Source organism: Zootoca vivipara, chromosome 12 (assembly GCF_963506605.1).
Source record: "Zootoca vivipara chromosome 12, rZooViv1.1, whole genome shotgun sequence".
Classification (NCBI taxonomy): domain Eukaryota; kingdom Metazoa; phylum Chordata; class Lepidosauria; order Squamata; family Lacertidae; genus Zootoca; species Zootoca vivipara.
This window is the reverse complement of record NC_083287.1, coordinates 36,622,150-36,644,513: the sequence shown is the minus strand read 5'-3', so window position 1 is coordinate 36,644,513 and position 22,364 is coordinate 36,622,150. Positions and strand designations below refer to the sequence as shown.

At 40.9% G+C, this 22,364-nt stretch overlaps 1 protein-coding gene across 14 annotated transcripts in view; it reads left to right on the top strand.

The window, feature by feature from the left end:
• Positions 1-22,047, top strand: part of NEBL (nebulette) — a 144,053-nt gene extending 122,006 nt beyond the window's left edge. For 7 of the 14 annotated variants that reach the window (XM_060280812.1, XM_060280809.1, XM_060280810.1 and 4 more), the window contains 7 exons: positions 1,056-1,166; positions 3,269-3,379; positions 3,657-3,767; positions 4,142-4,246; positions 5,112-5,204; positions 6,593-6,685; positions 7,110-8,055. In XM_060280812.1, the coding sequence (XP_060136795.1) occupies positions 1,056-1,166; positions 3,269-3,379; positions 3,657-3,767; positions 4,142-4,246; positions 5,112-5,204; positions 6,593-6,685; positions 7,110-7,250 (765 nt within the window). In that variant the 3' untranslated portion in view covers positions 7,251-8,055. The other 7 variants (XM_035130429.2, XM_060280819.1, XM_060280808.1 and 4 more) reach the window with 6 other exon arrangements.
• Positions 22,048-22,364: the final 317 nt, after the last annotated feature.

Here is a 22,364-nt window from a genome sequence, read left to right as displayed (position 1 = left end):
TGGATTGCAGATTGGTTTTCTTTGCTTACTTCACACTGAATAGCGGGATGGAGTGCTATATGGTCTGCTATGTTGTTTAAATAGGTTAATCTTCTTGACTTGGTCACTTTTGGCAGTTTCGGTGCGGGAAAAGGAATAGTTTGGTTTAGCCTGGTGACGTCCTTTGGGCATGTTTCAGCTGATGGGTTGGCACCAAGGCTAACTTCTTGGACTCTTGAGGTTCAGGGGCTGGGATAGGGGCCTCATTTGAGGCTAAACTCTCTCATCCACTTGTGGTTCTGTGGTCTTGGGGGGTGTTGATAAGGTAAGTCTTTCCTTCTCTCCTTTACGGTATGGGCCAGGAGTCAGGACACGCTAGGGAGTTGTGCAATGGCAGGTTACCCAATGACTATAGTTATACAGTTAAATTAGTTTCTGCCCCATAGGCACCCCCCCCCAATGATTTTAATTTAAGGTCTAAATAGAAGTGGCCCAGTTCAACCCAGCTTATGTGTCTACCTCGGGGTACAAAATAAATATTCAAAAGCAGTTTATTCAACACACACACCTTCCAACACATTTTTAATAATATATATGCTTATTTAGAAAATTAGGATGTGTTAGGGCCGGCTGAAAACAAAATGTTCATTTTGAGTTAATTATTTATAATTTATATCACTCGGTAATCCCCAAGTCATGTAAAAGTTACCTTTACAGCACAGGCTATTTAAATTAGGAAGTGTTCCTTGTATACTAAAAACAAACAATTTTTTAAATAAAAAACACCATTGCTGAAAACTCCCCATGTATCTCAACAGAATTTTAAACTACCATTATTAAAGGGTTTGACCATGTGTTTAATATGCAAGCCTTCTAAACACTCTGACACATTTATTCATTTTATAGGTGTGCAAGAACTCCGCTGTAGAGAGAAACCACTTGCCTAAATTGTAAATTGGTCTTTGAGGGCAAAGGTTTTGAATATGCAATGTGTATCATTTAAAGGTGTTCTGCTCTCTCCCACCCATTCCATTTCAAATAGACCCTGATATATATATATTTTCTTGTGTGCACAGAAAGAATATAAAAAAGACCTGGAGACTGAAATTAAAGGGAAAGGGATGCAGGTTGGCACAGATACTCCTGAAATACAGCGAGCCAAGAGAGCATCTGAAATTGCAAGCCAGGTTTGTTTAAAATGCTTCTTGAAATGGAACTGTATGCCAGGGCCGTCTTAAGCATGTCAGGCGCCCTGGCGCTGTGGTGCGGAGATTATCCGGCGCCCCCGCCCCGCCCGCTTCTTGCCATGGCTGGTGGGCGGGTGCAGCGCCCAGTGGGGCTGCCGCACGGCTCTGCCACGCAGTGCCCCCCTGGCAGTCCGGCGCCCCGCACCACCCAGCCTTCCCCTAGAGCCGACCCTGCTGTATGCTTTATAGCGTGATATAAGGTAATATGACAACTTTTGGAATTTATAATTGGTTTCGCAAGAGTGGAGCATTTTGGTCTGGTGTCCAATCTGCACCATACATTTAAAGCACTCTTATACCATACCCCTTTAACACCCGTGGTTTGCTGGAAGTTAAAGCTGAAGTTAAAGGTACCGAGAATTGTAAGGAGACCCCTCAAAGAGCTACAATTCCCAGCACCCTTAACAAACTGCAGTTCCCGGTATTCTTTGTGGGAAGCCATGACTGTTGAAGTGGTCTGCTTTAAATGTAAGGTGCGCTTGTGACCCTAGACCAAAATATTCAACTCTTGCAAAACTGAGTATGAATTCCAAGAGTTGTCACGGATAGGGGTTGTAGTTGGACCACCAACCTAAGCTGGTGGAAGGCAGACCACCATACCACCAAGGTCCCCTGTGCCTTAAGTGACAGCAGTGGGTCTAGGAGAACTGTCTAGCTATGAACTCGGTCCTCTGAGGGAGTGTCTCTCCATCTAGAGCAGGCTGAACACCACTCAGCCAGACAGAGGAACGACTCACTAACAGCACCTCATTGTTGTCTGAATTAAATGTCACTTTATCGGCACCCATTCAGCCCATTATCAGAGCCAAGAACTGATTCAGTACATCCACTCCCTCACCTGCAGAAGACAGGAAGGAGAAATGAAGCGGTGTGTCACCTGCATATTGGTGACAATGCACTCCAAAACTCTGTATGACCCCACTCAGTGGTTTCGTGTAGATGTTAAACAACATTGGGGACGGAACTGATCTATGCGAAACCTCAAACTGGAGAACCTCACAGAGCTGAGCAGTGCTCCCCAAGAACCACCATCTGGATCTGGCCACCCAAGCAGGAGTGGAATCACTGCAATGTGGTTCCCCCCAATACTCAGCGCAGACCCCAGAAAAACAACATGGCTGATGGCATCAAAAGCCATGTAGGAGAATCTGCAGAGTTACACTCCCAGCTCTCTCCTGATACAGATCATTGTACAGGGTGACCAAGTCAGTTTCCACACCAAACCAGGTCTGAATCCCAATTAGACTAGATTCCAAGTTGGGTCTCTTTTGGAAGTGCTTTAGTACTAGGTTCTGGTGAGGGTATTTCATATGAAATTGCTCACACACCCAAACCCAGCAAGACTAAACCACCTGCATGTTGGCTGATGTTCTGGGAGTTCAATCCTGCTTTCTTCAGGGAACCGTGTCTTCAGCCGCATGTCCATCTACTTCACACCTGATCCTACATACAATGTCAGGTGTGGGATGATTAGGTGTGGTTTTGGGAAAATTGGCTTGTCGGCTAAACAAGGAGCAAGGACTTTCATAGAATCATAGAGTTGGAAGAGACCACAGGGACCATCCAGTCCAACCTCCTAACCCCCTTTCATTGATACCTTACCTGTAGAAGAACAGACATTCTCATTTGCATTGAATGTCAAAATCAGTGGTAAGCATTTATAAGACATAAGTGTTCAAACCTTAAACTAGTTAGTGGATCTTGTGACAGATAAATTTAGTCCTTTCTGAATTACATCTGTTATCTATAATGCTAAATAATATGAATTCATCCATTGATTCGGGGCAGTGAAAACAGGAGTAACCTGAAATAAAGTACTACAGAGATTTTTTTTAAAAGAAACAGTTTTGTTAAATGATTTTCTTCCTTAAGGAACATCAGATATGTGTGAGTATCTCCTATGGAGTCAATGTTCTGAGAGTATAAAGGGACATTTTGACCTTCATGGGTGCTATTTAATAGAAGCATGCAGATTAAAGCAGGATCTGTATAAAAGCTTCAGCTGCTATAGATCTGAGTATTTCCTGATCTGTCCTCCACAGAAAGAATACAAGAAACATCTAGAAATGGAAATTAAAGGGAAAGGCATGCAGGTGGGCATGGATACTCCTGATATACAACGAGCAAAGAAAGCTTATGAAATTGCAAGCCAGGTTAGTGCAGAATGCATCGCTTCAATGACATTTACAGTAAAATACAATGGGCTTTTAAACATGTTTTTTTTTTTTACGAAATCCTTTTGAAAGCAGGAAGTATAGAAAAATAATAAAAACTGAATCTGACAGAAGCACAGCCAGGCATCAGAAATCTAGTTTGTGTTGCAAGCGTACCCTTTTGAAAGCAGCACACATGAATTATTCCAGCTGTATTGGTATGAAAGGCTAAAGATATTGTATGTCTAAGAATTCATTAACGTTCTATTTCTTACAGAAAGAATATATGAAGGACCTGGAGACTGAAATCAAAGGGAAAGGAATGCAGGTGGGCTCAGATATCCCAGAGATACAGCGAGCAAAGAAAGCTTCTGAAATAGCCAGCCAGGTGGGTAGGGAATGAAGAGTAATTAAGTGGTGCTTGCAGTTCGGAAGTGTCCTCCTGCGCACAGGGCTGTTCGTTTTGTTCTGATGTGAGTCTTATTTTTTAATAAGTATGCATGCTACTTATGGCGGTGCATTTATTTTAATGTGTGGATGCTAAAATAAAAATAATAAAAGATACAGACTTTAATTCTGAGTTATGTTAAGGCCCAGTTTACCATTGTATAGGAATTCTGAAGCGACAGTAAAGTAGGCTTACACACATTTAAGCCTATTTAGTTGTTTAATTGCTTAATACACACATACTTACTTTGATACTAATACTAATAATGTTATTATTTATACCCCACCCATCTGGCTGGGCTTTCTATTTTGTAGAAAAAGTACAAAGATGAAGCAGAGAAGATGCTGTGCTCCTACTCTGCTGTTCCAGACACTCCTGAAATCGAGAGAATTAAAAACACACAGAGAAATATCAGTGCTGTAAGTAGCAACAATCCAAATTTTAAGGGAAACTCTTTAAAAAGTTCAACATCAAATGAACTCTCTTGTGTCCCAGGCAGGCACAATGAAAAATGTACCATTCATTGCCCCCAAGCCAATTGCATACCCTTGTTGGTAAAGGTTGCACCACTCCTGTGGGGGTGGGGGTTATTGTTATTATTTTGTTTCCGTTTGTTATCATATTGTAAACTGCCTTGTGATCCTCAGATGAAGGGCAGTATAGAATAATAATAATTACAAAAATAATTTTTACAGTACTGTGGGGAAAGGTAGCAATACAACAGTTTTTTTTGAGCAGTGCAATCTTACACACAGTTATGTGGACTTAAACCCCATTTAACTCAATGGAGCCAAATTTATTATGGCATAGGTTTTTATGGACCAGTGAAAGTATGAAATTTATTCTACTCCATTGTTGGTTTATACTATAATAAATTTATTAGTCTTTAAGTGGTGGGACGCTGTGATGGAGGTGAGGGTAGCCTTGCACTATTTTTAAAGGGCTACAAAACATGTATACTGTACGGGCAAGTGCTCAGCCTTTATCAGATGCTAAGAGCCAGGACAATTAAACCTTAAACAGTTCCAAAACATCTGTGGATATCACTGCGAAGTGTGCTACTTGTTAGGGCTTTTCCCAATGTGCACTCTTTTCATATGAGGTTCCAGTAAAGAAAATGAGTTTGTTCGTTCTTGTGGTGATTGAGTTAGTTTACGGGAAGCTAAAACAACAGAGGTGGTATAATTTAGTATTTGGAATTCTTACAGCAGAACGTAGCGTTGTTGTTGCAAACTTGTGCCAGGAAGCATACCTTCATAATCATTTTTCTGTTGTTCAATGAAGGTATTGTACAAGAAAGTGATAGGAGCTGGTACAGCAGTAACAGAGACTCCAGAGATTGAACGAGTAAAGAAAAACCAGCAAAATATTAGTGCAGTAAGTTTTTTTAAAAAACAAATGTTCCTTTGCACAAATTTTTATTATTGCTGTTGTTATTGTTGTGCGAAATGCATTGTATTTAAAATACTAGAAACAAAAATAGAACTATAAAACTGACATTCCAAGTGAAATATATCATAACTCAGCATGGATCAGATTCCTTCGCCCACCTGCATTTGAAACCCTGGCAGCAATTTGGAGCAAAGAAGCAGTGGACACAGGAAGAGTTAAGCACTCTCCCCTTCTTTCATCCTCCCAATTCAGGAGCTATTTACAAAAGAGGGGGGGGGAAGCCCAGCCTCTTAATATATGCATGTAACTCTTAATCTCAAAGGGACGTGGGTGGTGCTGTGGTCTAAACCACTGAGCCTAAGGCTTGCCAATCAGAAGGTCGGCAGTTCGAATCCCGGCGACAGGGTGAGCTCCCGTTGCTCGGTCCCTGCTCCTGCCAACCTAGCATTTTGAAAGCACGTCAAGTGCAAGTAGATAAATAGGTACTGCTCTGGCGGGGAGGTAAACGGCATTTCTGTGTACTGCTCTGGTTCACTAGAAGCAGCTTTGTCATGCTGGCCACATGACCCAGAAGCTGTCTGCGGACAAACGCCGGCTCCCTCGGCCTATAGAGCGAGATGAGCGCTGCAACCCCAGAGTCGTCCATGACTGGACTTAATTAATGGTCAGGGGTCCCTTTACCTTTACCTTAATCTCAGGATTGTGGGTTTGAGCCCCATGTTAGGTGAAAGATTCCTGCATTGCAAGGGGGTTGGACTAGATTCTCATCATAGTCCCTTCCAACTCTGCAGTTCTATGATTCTTTCCCCTGATTATATATGCACGAAGTTTCATTTTTCTTGTATATCTCTGTCTCTGCAGTACTTCTTGAGGAGTCTCGGTCCAACACCCAGTTTTGCAACTTCTTACGATATCCTTCTGACTTCATCAGAATGTTTGACTTTGTATCGTAAACACTGAAATGAAACAAATTCCCAACCTGCACTTAATATTGTTGAAAGAGGATAGATCTATTGTTTGATCTATTTTAGGGAATATGTGTCAGTTTTTAGACTTCCTTTCCTTTTTTGCTCACCAACCCTGTAACTGCAGTAAAAATCCCCGTTGAACCAAATGGAGGCTGTACAGCAGCAGCAGCAGCACTAATATACCGCAAATTATATTTAAGTTAGTAATGCTTCTCTGTGCACATATTTTACCAATGAAATACAAAGAAATAATTACGTATACAGTATACAGCTTTAAATCCCGAACTAATTAGAACACCTGGAATTTAAACACCAGGTGGTGCTTAATGCAGTGCCTTATTTATCATTGTTCAGTTGCAATGTTACTTATATATATATATATATATATATATCTGAAATTAATAGGCTTACTATAAAGGGCAACCTGGTAAAGCAACTGCTGTCAGTGTCACTCCTGAGATGGAGAGGGTCAAGAAGAATCAAGAAATTATCAGCTCGGCAAGTCCTTTGTCTTTCCTTGTTACTTTTTATTGTTTCGGATTAATAAAGAATTTAACCTTTCTGTGATGAGTGCATCATGCCCTTAACAAATTATGCCCTTAATAAATTAATTTTGAATCTTTAAGAGTACTATAGAAATGTGTATTTATCCATTTGGCCTAGTGACTGCTAATAATGATGTTTACTAAAGTACAGTCTTACATATTTTTGTGTCATGCGTTATTAGCTAGACAGTTACAAATTGTAGTGAAGGCCAATGACTTTGAATGGGTAGACCAGTGCAATGCGCATTACCACATCTCCACAATTCCTATTCGTTTTGGGATAGAATGGTAAAAGAATATCAGTTGCGCATGACATTAAGCATGCTTTTCCTGTCAAGTTGTGCACACTCGAAAAATCCATGTGCTGTCTTTTGCAGGTCAAGTACAGCAGAGATCAGCAACAGATGAAAGGTAGACCTAGTATGATTCTAGACACACCTGAGCTGAGGCATGTCAAAGAGACACAAAACAACATCTCAATGGTAGGGTACATTTTTCACCTAGCTAGTGTGTTCTGAAGAACGGTAGCTGTAGATTGGATTGGATTGAACCCTTCATTAATCTAGGTAACTAGCACGATGCGCCTAAAGTCTGGACTGAGTTTTTTCCCTTACACAGTGGTTTTTGGGGTGGGGTTTGCTAACTGCATTTAAATGTTGCATATTGCTATACTAATAAAATGATTTCCCTAACCATTCACTCGTGTGGCTTCTTAAAGACACTTCACGTGGTTCCTCTCTGTTTCAGCATTGCATATTTTAACTGGAGAGGGTGATACACACACACACTGCCTTGTGCCTGTGCATGTTTTTGATTTGTGTGCGCAAGTGGAATTATGTATGTGTGAGTGTGCTGTGTATATGACCGTATGTGAGGAATGGGGGAGGGAGGCTTTTTAAAAAGCATATCAATATCTGTAATACCTTGAAAAATCATACTAATTTGAAATTTTATCCTAACATATTGATATGGAGCATTTGTGCTTTCTATAGTTGAAATTGTATGAAATGTAAGATGATTTTGAAGGGTTTAGCACCATCATTAGCATGTGAATGTGACACTAAATGCAATAGACTGCATGCGACTTTCTATCTGTATACAAAAAAATAATTACGTTAAGAACAACAACAACCAATGACGACAATGGTAATTGCACATCTATTGGGCCTTGTAGCAGCAAGGAACAATTGCATGACGGTGGTTAGCAGCTTGAAATAAGCAGAAATGTCAATGCCCAAGAAAAAAAATGGTGACAGTGCCTATCTTCTGCAGCTCTCAATACACCTTGTTATTGGATTAGAAAATAATAATCTCCCCACCCCGCTCCAGGTCAAATACCATGAAGATTTTGAGAAGACAAAAGGCAGAGGTTTCACTCCAATAGCAGATGATCCTGTGACTGAACGGGTGAGAAGAAATACCCAGGTGGTTAGTGATGCTGCGTACAAAGGAGTCCACCCACATATAGTTGAAATGGACAGGAGACCTGGAATAATTGTGGGTAAGTTTCTACTCTGTGCTTTACTGGCCCAAATATATTATGTGGGCCAGCTTGGCAGAATAATCTTGCTCTGTTATTTACTTACTTACCTAGCTATCTTGTTCTGTCTAGTTGCAGTGTTATCTGTATTTGATGTTTTGTACCTTTGTTTCATATGCAATTCCTTCTTAAGATTAAAATGATAGGTCACTTTTGGGTTATCAGGCGATAATTGTCTGCTGCGGAATTCCTGATTGCAGTCACCTCTGAAGTAATGAGTATAGTAATTAACAGAACAGATGATAAGATGAAAGGTATTTTAATCAAACATTAATTTGCTCAACAAAGGCTGAAAGGTAAAGAAAGAGAGAGGCACAATATAAAAAGTACTTAAATTGTTAATATGAGCAGCCAATTATTAGCATTCTTAACTTTCTTTTAAAAAATGAAAGTAATCACAGAAGAAATCGCCATTTGGCTTTTGCACGTAGATTAGCAGAAAAGGAATTCAGCTCCATGATTTTAATACCTGGTATGATGAGATTTTTTATTGTTGGAAAGGTCGTGTTATTTTTATTTGCAAACTATAAGGGCTGACCTGTGCATTGAAATGAAAATGAGATGCATTCATTCTTTTCCTTCAGTACCACACTAAGAATCTCATAAAGTTATTTCTGCAATGTTGGATAGTATTTATGAAACTATGAAGCCACAAATCATATCTCACACATTTTCAAATGTTATTTTTCCCATGGTCAAATCCATGGTAAAACCAATCTCCATGGCCCCCAGGGATTATTTATGCCTTCCCTGATAACATCTTTGTGCTTTTACTTTCTTCACCCACTGTCTTACTGTTTCTTTTTGGGAAAGACCTCAAAGTTTGGCGCACAGATCCTGGCTCCATCTTCGACATTGACCCTTTGGAAGATAATATTCAGTCTAGGAGTCTACATATGCTTTCGGGTATTGTTTAACTCCTGATTTTCTCCAGTGCTTGATTGTAGTCAAGTAATATTTGACCAGCCCATCTAATGATGTAGTTGCTGCTTTTCAGAACTGATTTGTGTGAGCACAGAAGCAATTTTTTTAATGGGGTGGCCGCATTCATGTGAATTGTCATTGGGCTGTGCACTAATTCACTGAGTGAGGCTTCATTTAGTCCACATATTTGCATTCCCTGAGGCAATTTACTGACTTCTGGACTGGCCTAAAGGCTGCAGATCTAATTCCCACTACTGTCTAATTTAAGCACTGGATTTTTTATTACAATTATGAAATGTATTTAATATCACAACAATGGTTAGTTTAATTTTTGCTATGGATCACATGGCTTGGCTTATAGAAAGATCCAGAATGCAATTTAAAGTTGGTGATGAGTCTTGTGGGTTTTCTATCAGCTGCCTAGATTCTGTGGCTAAATGCAAACCATTTAATACCACACCACATCTCAAAAAGAACAACACATAGCCTCCATGAGCTATCCATTGTATCCTTTATATAACTGAATAACTAAATATAATCTGCTTGCTGCTATGATTTTACACACACACACACACACACACACACACACACACACACACTTTCTATAGCGCCCTCCGAGGATCACAGGGGAGTTACCGGTATAATCCATATTGCAGCAAGTTTCTGCATGGTTCCTCTTAAGGCTAAGCAACACAATTTCCTTTGGGCAGTAAAATGTCTTATGCCACAGCCATAGGAGCTTAACTCTTAGAGGCCAAGGTCCCTTCGCCCCCACCAATAAAATATTTGAGGGGGTTGCTCTCCCCAAGTTGATGGACATTGCCATTCAAATGGTGTGTGCGCGTCACGCCATGTGATTGATTATGCAGGGTGGGGCTTACCTGGCCTTCCCAATACTGTATTCAAGTTGGCACCACTGGTCACAGCTGTACCAGTATTTGTGGGAACAGTCTGTGCGTGGCCCTAGCCAGAATCCAATAGCGGCATTCCTGTGCGAGCAGATTCCCCTACTTGCACATTTTAGTGAGCTCATGGATTCCAGTTATTAGTATCTTTGGGCAGCTTTGCACAAGATGTTGCTGGCATGGGAAGTACCCAAGTTGTCCGCCCTGTTATTTGAATAGAAACAAACAAATAAAGAAGCTCCCTCTTACTCTACTCCTCTGTCCTATAGCTATTTACTGCAGTATTGTGTTTCCCCTTGTAGAAAAAGCAAGACGTTACAGTAAACAGCATTTCCGTTCTACCAGTACTTCTGGCGTTGGAGATGACAAGTCAGAGGGCTCTATGTTTTCTTGTTCCAGTGAGGTAACAAGGCCATCTAATGAAGGAGGTACCCATAGATGTCCTCTGTTCCCTTCTGATTAACAGTCACAGTGTGCCTGTTTCCTTGCACATCTCCAGGTTAACTCAGCAACCCTTGTTTGCCCAGTAAACAAACAGCTGTGTAATGTCAAAGAACCCTTGAGATAGCCAGTAAGATTTTGGTGTTTTTTGGTGTTTTTTTGCATGCAGTGTTTGATTCACAGGTCTTAATGCCTCTTCTTGGGTAGCTATAAACATACTTGTTAAATAAAATATTTTTTTTGTTTTAACCAAGCTCGTCTACCTCTGACTTCAGCTGTGTAGAGTGCAAATAACTTCAAATATGTGACTTTAAGTGGGGAGGTGGGGGAAGGAAGGGGGGGTCAGTCTATTTATTGCCTTTGTCCCAAGTAGAAGCTCATTGGATAGTGTGAGGAGAACATAGAGACCGGGACTGTCTAATGTAGTTTTGGTCAACTGTGTTGGAAACGTGTTCATGGTCTTTGCCATGGGACCGATCTGTGCTGCTATTACACAGCAAGAGGTGCAATGTTTTAGTTGATTTAGGATGCCAGCAAGTATTACAAGCAGTTATGGTGCTCAGCCCTACACCCACCCACCCACGCCATATGTGTTTGCATATGTCTGTCTGTGTGTGTATTCTGTATTGTGTTGGGTGTTTTGTAGGAATACACAGCATCTAACTCACTAAGAGGGGCAAGTACCCAAGTCTTGAATTATTTTATGCTTTCTGCTATTGTGTTCAATTGCAGGGCCCCTGATCATTTAAATTAAAGGTTTGTGCTCCACTGTAAATCACATTCTTACGTTATTAACACACATTATCACAGGGCAGCTGGTGGACTAAGGGCTGATAGTTCAGGCTTCCCCGTGTTTCTTGCATGCTTTTATTAGAATTCTGGTATATGTTGGCAAAGTCCCAGCTCATTCGATCTTCATGCCAGTGTTCTGAACAAAGTTGCCATCCATTTCCGTAAATGAATATACATGGAGAGCTTAATAAGCATGCATGTTGTTGTGCCTGTGCTTTAAAGTGGATTTTGCATTACACTTAAATACGTCTATGAAATATTCATTGCAATCTTCTATTCTTCTTGACTATATTTCCAGGCCATTTAAACTATGCCTTGTCATTTCAAGGAGGTATTTCGTCTTAAAACTGAATAGCTTTAGCGCTCCCATTAGCATCTGACAACTATGTGTTTCTTATTTGGTATTTAATATTTGGGTTTCTGAAATTTGCCAAGTTCAAGCCCATTAGTGGCAAACTATGTATTTTCTATTATGAAACACCATGTTAAAATAAATGTGTTAATCTGAAAAGAAGGTCCTCTCCCATAATGAGTTATCTTGCTTACTACATTTCTGTAAAGTTCTGAATATTTTTCTTCAGTTGTAGTTGACATAAGTTGTGATTCAAATATATATATATTTGAATATGTGTGTGGGTGTATGTGTGTGTGTACACACACACACACACACACACACACGAGAGAGAGAGAGAGAGAGAGAGAGAGATCCAGCCACTATCAAATGTTTTGCAGTTCCAGTGAAATCCCTCTGTTGTAAGGCACAAATACAAAGGAATGCAAAATTATAAAAAGTGCCAAAAACCAACAATGCAATGAAATTAAGGAGAATAAAACCATACTGGGAGAATTTTTCACAGTTAGGGGGGCTACCACAGAATTTTGAATATATATAATAGTACATGTGTTTCCATTAATGTAGCGACTGGATTGTGGTCTTATGGATGGTCCATCTTGTATACAATATTTTATGAGCTACCTATACATCAGCAATAGGGGTTGGGTAGGCAAGACTTCTCAGCTTAATGGAATCTGTGTGCATTTATGTAATAAAGTGGCAAACACTCCCCCATTCAGACACATAAAGGGTTTCTAGTTGGCCTGTTTAGTAGGTTCTAATATTAGAATATTTTATGAATGGTTTTGTAGATCAAAGGACCTCTTTGTTCGAATTGTTACTTTCCAGGCTTTATGATTTTGCAACTATTATACAATTAGATTATATATACTCCATGGTTCATTTCAGTGCATTTCCTGTTGAGATGCGTAGTGAAAAGAAAGAGTAAGTCATAAAAGCAAAGTTAAGATTCCATCAGATTTTCTAGTTGAGTAGATAATTAAAACCAAACCATTTTTTAATCATACTTAATGGAGCAAGGAGCTTTTATGATACAGCAGTCTTTTGTTATTGTTTGCTTATTTAACCATGTGTAAAAACCTAGCAATTTGTAATGGCTTTGTTATTTTTCTGAAAAATGGGGAAGATTTTACTGCGTGGGGAAAGAGCTCGTATAATTTAAAAGGTTTTGCATGGTAAAGCATTCTGTCTTGGAAAGACCAATGATCTTTAAAAATTTCTTTTCTTTTATTTTTTACACAAGGTCTATACCATCGGAATGGGAGTGTCAATAGGACTGCAAGCAGGCGGGATAAAAAGGTCTTGAGCAATAGATAAAATAATATCTATAGGGCAAGGTTAAATAAGGACACCTGCAGTGATGATCCCTCCACCACGAGGGACTCTTCATGAACCAAATCCAGCATTGACTGCCTAACATCAAGGTTAGACGTTATGCAGTCTACTGGGATGTGAAAGGCTCTGCGCATCCTGATGCAACATTGCCACTTTTTGTGCCTAACTTCTCTTTGGAACTGAGTTTAAAGTGGACTGTGAAGAATCATAGAATCATAGAATCATAGAGTTGGAAGAGACCACCAAGGCCATCCAGTCCAACCCCTTGCCAAGCAGGAAACACCATCAAAGCATTCTTGACATATGCCTGTCAAGCCTCTGCTTAAAGACCTCCAAAGACGGAGACCCCACCACACTCCTTGGCAGAAAATTCCACTGCCGAACAGCTCTTACTGTCAGGAAGTTCTTCCTAATGTTTAGGTGGAATCTTTCTTGAAGTTTGAATCCATTGCTCCGTGTCCGCTTCTCTGGAGCAGCAGAAAACAATTTTTCTCCCTCCTCCATATGACATCCTTTCATATATTTGAACATGGCTATAATGGCAATCGACAAGCAGTTCCTTCCTGCTGAGCTGCCTTAGGATGGGGCCAGGTATAGTGCTGCCCGTGGCTTGCACACCCTCGGGTATTAGTACTCTGACCCTGTTACTTGCCCTGGGCAATAGAACATTCAGCTAGCAGCTCTCCATCTCTTTGGGAGCAGGACTGCTTGCTTTCCTGAAAGATCCCTGTGGGCACATGTGTGTAGTGTGTGACCTACTAAGTTTAAGAAAGGTTTCATTAGCTCTAAGCCATGGGTAGGAAAACTAAGGCCCGGGGACCAGATCCAGCCCAATCGTCTTCTAAATCCGGCCCACGGAAGGTCCAGGAATCAGCATGTTTTTACATGAGTAGAATGTGCTCTTTTATTTAAAATACATCTCTGGACTATTTGTGGGGTCTGCCTGGTGTTTTTACATGAGTAGAATGTGTGCTTTTATTTAAAATGCATCTCTGGGTTATTTGTGGGGCATAGGAATTTGTTCATTTCCCCACCCCCCTTCAAAATATAGTCTGGCCCCCCACAAGGTCTGAGGGACAGTGGACCGGCCCCCTGCTGAAAAAGTTTGCTGACCCCTGCTTTAAGCGATCAAAGGCAAAAGGCAGGAGGATGCCTCAAAAATAAACAAACCATGAAAGATCTAGCCAACCAATGAATGCCTATAATTCACAGACATAGGGTTGTCTTGGGTATAGGAACAGCATGTTGGGTCTGTATAGAATTGCAGGTGGGGAGCAAATAAATAATGGCCACTTGTGCAAATGTTCCTTAGAGTGATAGATTGTCCAGTGCAACCAGTAAGTTTAGCTGCATGTGAGCCTGAGTTGCATGTACTGATTTACATGTATACAGGAAACGGAGGTTAGTGTTCATTACTACAGAAATTTCTCGGCTTCCCCACTTGATCACATCTTCCAATCGGTTGCTTGGGTTGTAGATGAAAGAGTATTCGGGAAGACCTGACATCCCTGCTTAAAAGGAAAATGATACTAGAGAAGTGTGTCTTAAAGAGACATATCCTTGGCATGGGATATGCCAGGGATATCTCTCTCCCTGACCGTGTGACTCTAAAAGTCAGGCTAATTTTTGTCCTTCTCCCACCTCGCCCCCCCCCCCCCGCTGCTTTGGGCAACATCTTGCCTGATAAAATGTTCTCCACAACTCAAAATCTTGCTACTATTTCGTGACACTTTGGTTGGTCCCAATAACCCAACAACAGATTTAGGACATTTGTTTCATATGGACCAACATACCGGCCACCTTTGTGTGTGTTTTTACCCAATCAATGTCACTCCACTTTTAGAAGGGCAACCTAGATCCTTCTGCAGGAATGGGGAGGACTGGGTCCACTGGTGCCAAAATGACAGCATCCTCATGTCTCCATAATATCTAATCCAGAGGTAGCCAACGTGGTGCTCTCCAGATGTTGTTGGACACCAACTCCCACCAGCCCCATCCAATATGGCCAATGCTTAGGGATGATGGAAACAGAGTCCAACAACATCTGGAAGTAACTATGTTGACTACCCCTGGTTTAACCTACATCCAAAGAACTTGGGAACAGATATCCTACTCTGGGTCAGAGAATTTGGAGACCTTTTGATGCACTTATGGATCCCTTGATAACAATTGTTTTCCCCCACCTAATATAATAGCAGCTTGTATCTGTGTCCATTGTAGTGTTCTAGGTTAATAAAGTTGCTTGTTTGGTAGAAGGAATGCATGTCTTTCTGTTTTAGCAGAACCCTGGTCCCGAGGTGAATATGAGTTGTTTGCTGCCCACTGCGTTTGTAGTGTAGACAGCACAGAAGTAATTTTCTTTACTGCTGAAGTGAACTCTGTCTGCGAAGAGAGGTGTGAATGCACCTGTTGTGACTCTCTGGGTAGTTGATCAGCAAGATGTAGGAAGGTTGTGAGGCCAGAACCAAATCTACCAACCTTTGATTTTCATGTTGGGGTATGTAGCCATAGATTGTAAACAAGTACTGCTTCATAGAATAAAAAAGTCAAGGGGGTGCAGCTCTTTTGAAGTGGAATTGTAGACAACACAACATTGCTATGTTACATTAACTATAGAATCTTTTCCTTTAACTTTTTATTTTTTGGTTCACTCTTACAGGCTGAGTAAATTACACTTTTTCTTGCATCTGCCAAGTTTGGGGTGTCAGTGTGTGCTTGGGGAGTCCCCCACCAATTTTTAAGTTAGTTTTTCTATCTAAGACAAGCTTTTTCTGCTTACTCCAATTCCTACTGATGAAACCAACTCCTGCAGATGTTGTAAAGGGAGAAGAAAGCACCACTTAACCGAATGAATGACCGCAGCATGTTCCCTTGTTGTAGTAATTCATTTATGTTTCTTTTTGCCATGCAGCCCCTGTACTTCCGGGGGCATATCAACAAGGTCAGCCCCAAGGATATGGTTACATGCACCAGACTAGTGTGTCTTCTATGAGATCGATGCATTCACAGCCACATTCAGCTACCTTGGTGAGTATTAAGTTAAATGATTAATCTTTTTCACAGCAGTCTCTCTCCTGCAAACAAAAATATTTCCCCTCTTTCCTCTATAAATAAACCTGTCTTTAAAAACCTTTATCTTGCACTTTTTCACTTGGGGTATAAACATGTTCTCTAGACTTAACCAGAAAGATATGAATGTCTCGTACACCCCGGGTAGTGTGGTTGCTGACCTTGAGCCAGACATCCTGGAGAGTGAAATCAAATGGGCCTTAGAAAGCACTGCTAATACAAAGGCCAGTGGAAGTGATGATATTCCAGCTGAACTATTTAAAACTTTAAAAGATGATGCTGTTAAGGTGCTACACTCAATATGCCAGCAAGTTTGGAAAACTCAGCAGTGGTCAGAGGATTGGAGAAGATCAGTCTACATCGCAATCCCAAAGAAGGGCAGTGCCAAAGAATGCTCCAACTACCACATAATTGCACTTATTTCACACACTAGCAAGGTTATGCTCAAAATTCTATAAGGCAGGCTTAGGCAGTATGTGGACTGAGAACTCCCAGAAGTGCAAGCTGGATTTCGAAGGGGCAGAGGAACCAGAGACCAAATTGCAAACATGCACTGGATTATGGAGACAGCTAGAGAGTTCCAGAAAAACATCTACTTCTGCTTCATTGACTACGCAAAAGCATTTGACTGTGTCGACCACAGCAAACTATGGCAAGCTCTTAAAGAAATGGGTGTGCCTGATCACCTCACCTGTCTCCTGAGAAATCTCTATGTGGGACAAGAAGCTACAGTTAGAACTGGATATGGAACAACTGAAATTGTTCAAAATTGGGAAAGGAGTACGACAAGGCTGTATATTGTCTCCCTGCTTATTTAACTTATATGCAGAATTCATCATGCGAAAGGCTGGACTGGATGAATCCCAAACTGGAATTAAGATTGCCGGAAGAAATATCAACAACCTCAGATATGCAGATGACACAACCTTGATGGCAGAAAGTGAGGAGGAATTAAATAACCTTTTAATGAGGGTGAAAGAGGAGAGCACAAAATATGGTCTGAAGCTCAACATCAAAAAAACCAAGATCATGGCCACTGGTCCCATCACCTCCTGGCAAGTAGAAGGGGAAGATATGGAGGCAGTGAGAGATTTTACTTTCTTGGGCTCCTTGATCACTGCAGATGGTGACAGCAGTCATGAAATTAAAAGACACCTGGTTCTTGGGAGAAAAGCAATGACAAACCTAGACAGCATCTTAAAAAGCAGAGACATCACCTTGCTGACAAAGGTCTGAATAGTTAAAGCTATGGTTTTCCCAGTAGTGATGTATGGAAGTGAGAGCTGGACCATAAAAAAGGCTGATCACTGAAGAATTGATGCTTTTGAATTATGGTGCTGGAGGAGACTCTTCAGAGTCCCATGGACTGCAAGAACACCAAACTTATCCATTCTGAAGGAAATCAGCCCTGAATGCTCAATGGAAGGGCAGATCCTGAAGCTGAGGCTCCAATATTTTGGCCACATGAGAAGAGAAGACTCCCTGGAAAAGACCCTGATGTTGGGAAAGATTGAGGGCACTAGGAGAAGGGGACGACAGAGGACGAGATGGTTGGACAGTGTTCTCGAAGCTACGAACATGAGTCTGACCAAACTGTGGGAGGCAGTGGAAGACAGGAGTGCCTGGCATGCTCTGGTCCATGGGGTCATGAAGAGTCGGACACGACTAAACGACAAAACGACAAACTGGACTTAACCTGAGCAATGAATAATTTACTTTAATTTTTTTTTGTAAGGGACCTGTTTAAGACCTTAAAGGAGTATAAATCTCAATTAGATATTGCAATCTACGCAGTAGCTAAATTACTACATTGTATTTGAATTATGGTGGAGATTTCCCCTGACAGCTGCCTTCTGTAATTACATGTATAACTTTGAGCTTTGTTTCTCAATTACACCCAGATCATAATAAGCTTCTTAAAAGTTTTAGAAGTTTTTCACAGTGTGGTTCCTGTGCTTGTCTGGAGCTGATAGGAGTCATATTCCTAAACTTCTGGAGGGCATCAGGTTGGCAAAGGCTGTTCCAGAATCATAAGATACAGTAAAAAATCACATTCCCACACCTTCTGATATTTGAATTTGCCTGATGTACAGAGTATTGTGACATGTAATTGGTATAGTATATTGTGTGCTTTTTAGGTGCCAGTTCATACCAATGGTATTCTCCCCAAATATGGATATCTTCGCTTATTTTATGACGACCAGGCAAGTGACAATGCATATTTCAAAAGTGTTTCTAACATTCAGGGCTGCGTACTCAAGACTATCCCTAGTTCCATGAAGAATAATTTCTTTGCAATTTGAAAGTCTGCTCATCTATACAACCCGCAGTGCTGGTGACATATAATGTAGGATTGTAGAGACTGGTTTGTTGGAAAGTCTGTGAATTGTGTTTAATGGGCTCCCCTCTTCTTTCTTTTCACAGAGAACATATAGAGCAATGTATGACTATAGTGCCCAAGATGAAGATGAAGTTTCATTCAGGGATGGTGACTACATCATCAACGTGCAACCAATTGACGATGGTTGGATGTATGGTACCGTTCAGAGAACTGGGAAAACTGGAATGCTTCCAGCAAATTACATTGAGTTTGTTAATTAATACTCACCGTTAGTACTTCTGAGCTCTATTTTGATTTACTTAAGCTTTACAAACGTACTTTAAAGACCACATCTACATTAATTCCATGTTAATGTAACAATCAGTGCTCCTTTCTGGAAGTCAACACAAAATTCCTCTAACAAGTCCAAGAAGCACTGAGTTTCCAAAGTGTGCTACTTAAACGGATATAGAAAAACAAACTTGTTGGTGGAAACCTGGTGCTTGTAATCATGTAAAGGTTTCTATTAATTAGCTCCCAAATAGGTTTTTGCCTTTACAGTAGGCTGCATTTCCCACTTAATTTTTAATCAGCAGCTGGTATTTTTTTTGTGTGACTTTGGAATTGTAAGAGGTTATACCTTGGTGTTAAGGTTCGAGTAATTAAAAATCCAAGTTAACAGAACAAATCTTTTGTTGTTGTGATAAATGACATGCTCAGAAGTTGCTTACAACTGCCTGGCAGCCTTAAAGAAAACGTATCTTGTACTTAATGCCGGAAACTTCCTGACACACAGCTGTCCAGTCTACTGTATTCTTCCCTGAAGCTTTCATTTTCTCTCATCCATAGTCCCAATTTATGTTGGTCCTCCCAAACTACCAGTTGTGAATGATCTCCAAGTCATGACAATAGCTGTGCCTTTTTACACAGTTAGAAACAATTTTAGAGTGCACTTTCTATTTTGTTAATTCCAACCTTTTCTATTCCCCCCTGTATTAACACTGTTTGTATAGAAATTACTGTCTTCAAAGCACTGTCTTCAAAACACATATATCTATTTTTTGTTGTTGCTGTAAGGGCCTGTCCTGAGAACTTTGCAATGACATATAATTGTACCCTTTACGTGTAGTGGTTCAGTGCAGGGGTGGCAAATATGTAGCCTTCCAGATGTTTTGGCCAGGGATGAAGGGAACTGGAGTCCAGCCACATCTGGACAGCCACAGGTTTTCCATCTCTGGTAAAATGGATTGGTGGTAGGGGTTACTTCATGAATTGGGGCTTGGATTTGGGACCTGACTGGCAAAGAATGTGATTTTTTCCCAGAGGCTTAGTTCAAGAAAAGATTATTAGATATTTAGTAAATTTCTAGCTTTGTGGATATAACTCAAGGATTTACTCGCATCCAGCTTAGAAACTTTGTCTTCCCACAAGGTAAAAAATTACAAAACCATTATTTCCCAACATTTACTTTTAAAAAAATGATATCAGTTGCACTGCTCTCTTACTTTATCACTTCTAATTAATATTCATTGGATCACAAAACACTTGTTAGATGTTCCTAAACTTTTTAGGAGCTGGTGAGAGCTGGTGCGGTGTAGTGGATTAGAGGCCGAGCTTTGAAACAGGAAGGCCCCAATTCAAATCTCTCTTCTCCCACAAGCTCACCAGCTGGCTTTACATAAGTCACTCTTACTCAATCTCAGTTCCTTATCTGCAAATGGGGAGACCAATACTGAAGGGCTGTTGTAAGGATTACAAGATAATACCGGTGAATAACTTTTTAGTATTATAGGGTTGGGTCCAAAGGTTTCCTTCCTTTGATGGAAGATGCATTCTGTCAGTTGAAGGACATGTTTGGATCAAGCCAATGATGATTAACACAAGGTTCTCCTCTGTCAAAATAAATGAAAGAGCAAAAGGGAAATACAATGAGTTTAGTTGTCAGAATTCATCCCCTGAACCAGTGCATTTCTTCAAGCCAAGCAAATAGTGCATGGAAACAAATTTGCTGAGACATATTCCTAATTGTTTATGCAAAAACAAAAAACAAAAATCAGTATCAATATAAGTTACTTCCATTCTGGATTTATAGTATCCAACATATTATGAAAAGGGGAGATATGGGAAGAATATATTTTTCTACCTACTCAAAGTATGGATATTTATGACTATTTATCTCTTATTTTTCCTCCATACAAATAAAATCAGGACTGGTGTGGGTGTATGTGTGTTTAAAAAAGATCCAGGTCAGAGAGGGAAATGTAAACCCCAAAGTAAGATTTTTTAAAAAGTAGATTGTTACTTACATAGATTGGTGTCTAAGGGCTACAATGTATTTTGCTAATGGTATGAATTACTGAAGTTGACCTTTGAAGGTATGCTGGGTCCATTGTATTGTGCATAATTTTTTTTATTGTCTAAAGGAAGTATATTTAAACTGCTTTTAGAGAGTTTTGTTCTCAGATGTCAGAAGACAATGTATCTAGCATAACATCTTGAACATAGCAAGTAACTCATAAGTACAGAAGTTAAAGAATAGAAAGCTCTTCATTTCTATTTTTCTGTTTTACCCAAGAGAAGGAAAATAAACCTTTTCCCCCCCATCAGACCAGCTGTTTTGTCTCCTGGCCATTTTTCTGTGAGAGTTGTAGCCATAGAATGGCCTCAGTTTGACCTGGTCAGTTCAGGCCATTTAACTTTCATTGGGCCAGAGCATGGAGTTCAAATTGGTGTTAATAAAAGACTGTCATGCCTGATTCAAGTGTTCACAAGATGAGATGGACCAGTCTACTCATGAGACCATGCCAATTTAGTTTATATGTGGCGAGTTTTGAAGGAATATGTGGGGAGTTTTGCCCTGGAAACCACGACATCAGAACTTGTAGGGAAAGAAAGATGCAAATTATTTCTGCATGGGTCTGTGTTAACATCTCATTTTGGACCTTAAGCAGAGGGCAGTGGGCCAATGAGCAACAGGATCAAACTCAATGTACTCTTTTTTTTTTGTAAACTAGCCTGGGACTGTAGGGTGGAGGGAGCTCACAGTGTTCCCAAGGACTGCTTAGGCTGCTTGCAATTGTTGCTACATACACAAGAAAAAAAATTGTGTGTTAATTGTGTTAACATAATGGTGAGCTGTTTTAGAGCTCTACAGTGTTTCAAAAGTACTTTGTGAAGTAGGATGGGGCAGCTGTTCAGAAAAAAAGAGTCTAAACCATATTGGGATGTAAAGTACTCTGTGGACTGTCACCATCATCTTCAGAAGTATGGAGTTCTAAGAACAACACCATTTTCTTTGCACCTCAAGTAATGAAATGGTGATGTCAGTTTTCAGGATTGTTGTGATAAAATAGGGTTAAGGAAATGAATCCGGTGTCCTCTGTCCTCCAGCACAAGAGCTGGAGTAGGGGTGTAGGGGTGAAAATAATGGTTGTGCAACATGAAATACAGCACAAGAGTTGCACTAGTGGAAGCTTGTTGTGCAACAGGAAGTATTGGGGCGACAGGAATCTCTCACAAACTCTTGCACAAGCCATTCCACTAGTGAAATTGCTAACAGCGCCGTCTTAAGCACGCCTGTCGCCATGGTGCGCTGGATCTCTCCGGCGCCCTTCCGCCCCGTTTCCCAACGCGGTGGGCGGGTGGGTGCGGCGGTGCCGCGCGGCGGGCGGGCGGGCAGACACAGCGCGATCTCTCCGGCGCCCTCCCGCCCCGTTTCCCAGCGCGGTGGGCAGGTGGGCGCCGTGCGCAGCGGACCAGTGGACCGGCGGACCGGCGGGCCAGCGGGTGGGCGCAGCTTGCGGCGCCCTCCTGGCGGGCCGGCGCCATGGTGCCCTGCGCCACCGGGGGTCTATGATGAGCCGGCCCTGATTGCTAACGGACTTTAGCGCAGCGCTACGTTGAAGTCCTCCTATAGAATAAAAATGGGATTGAATGGAAGAAATAATTATT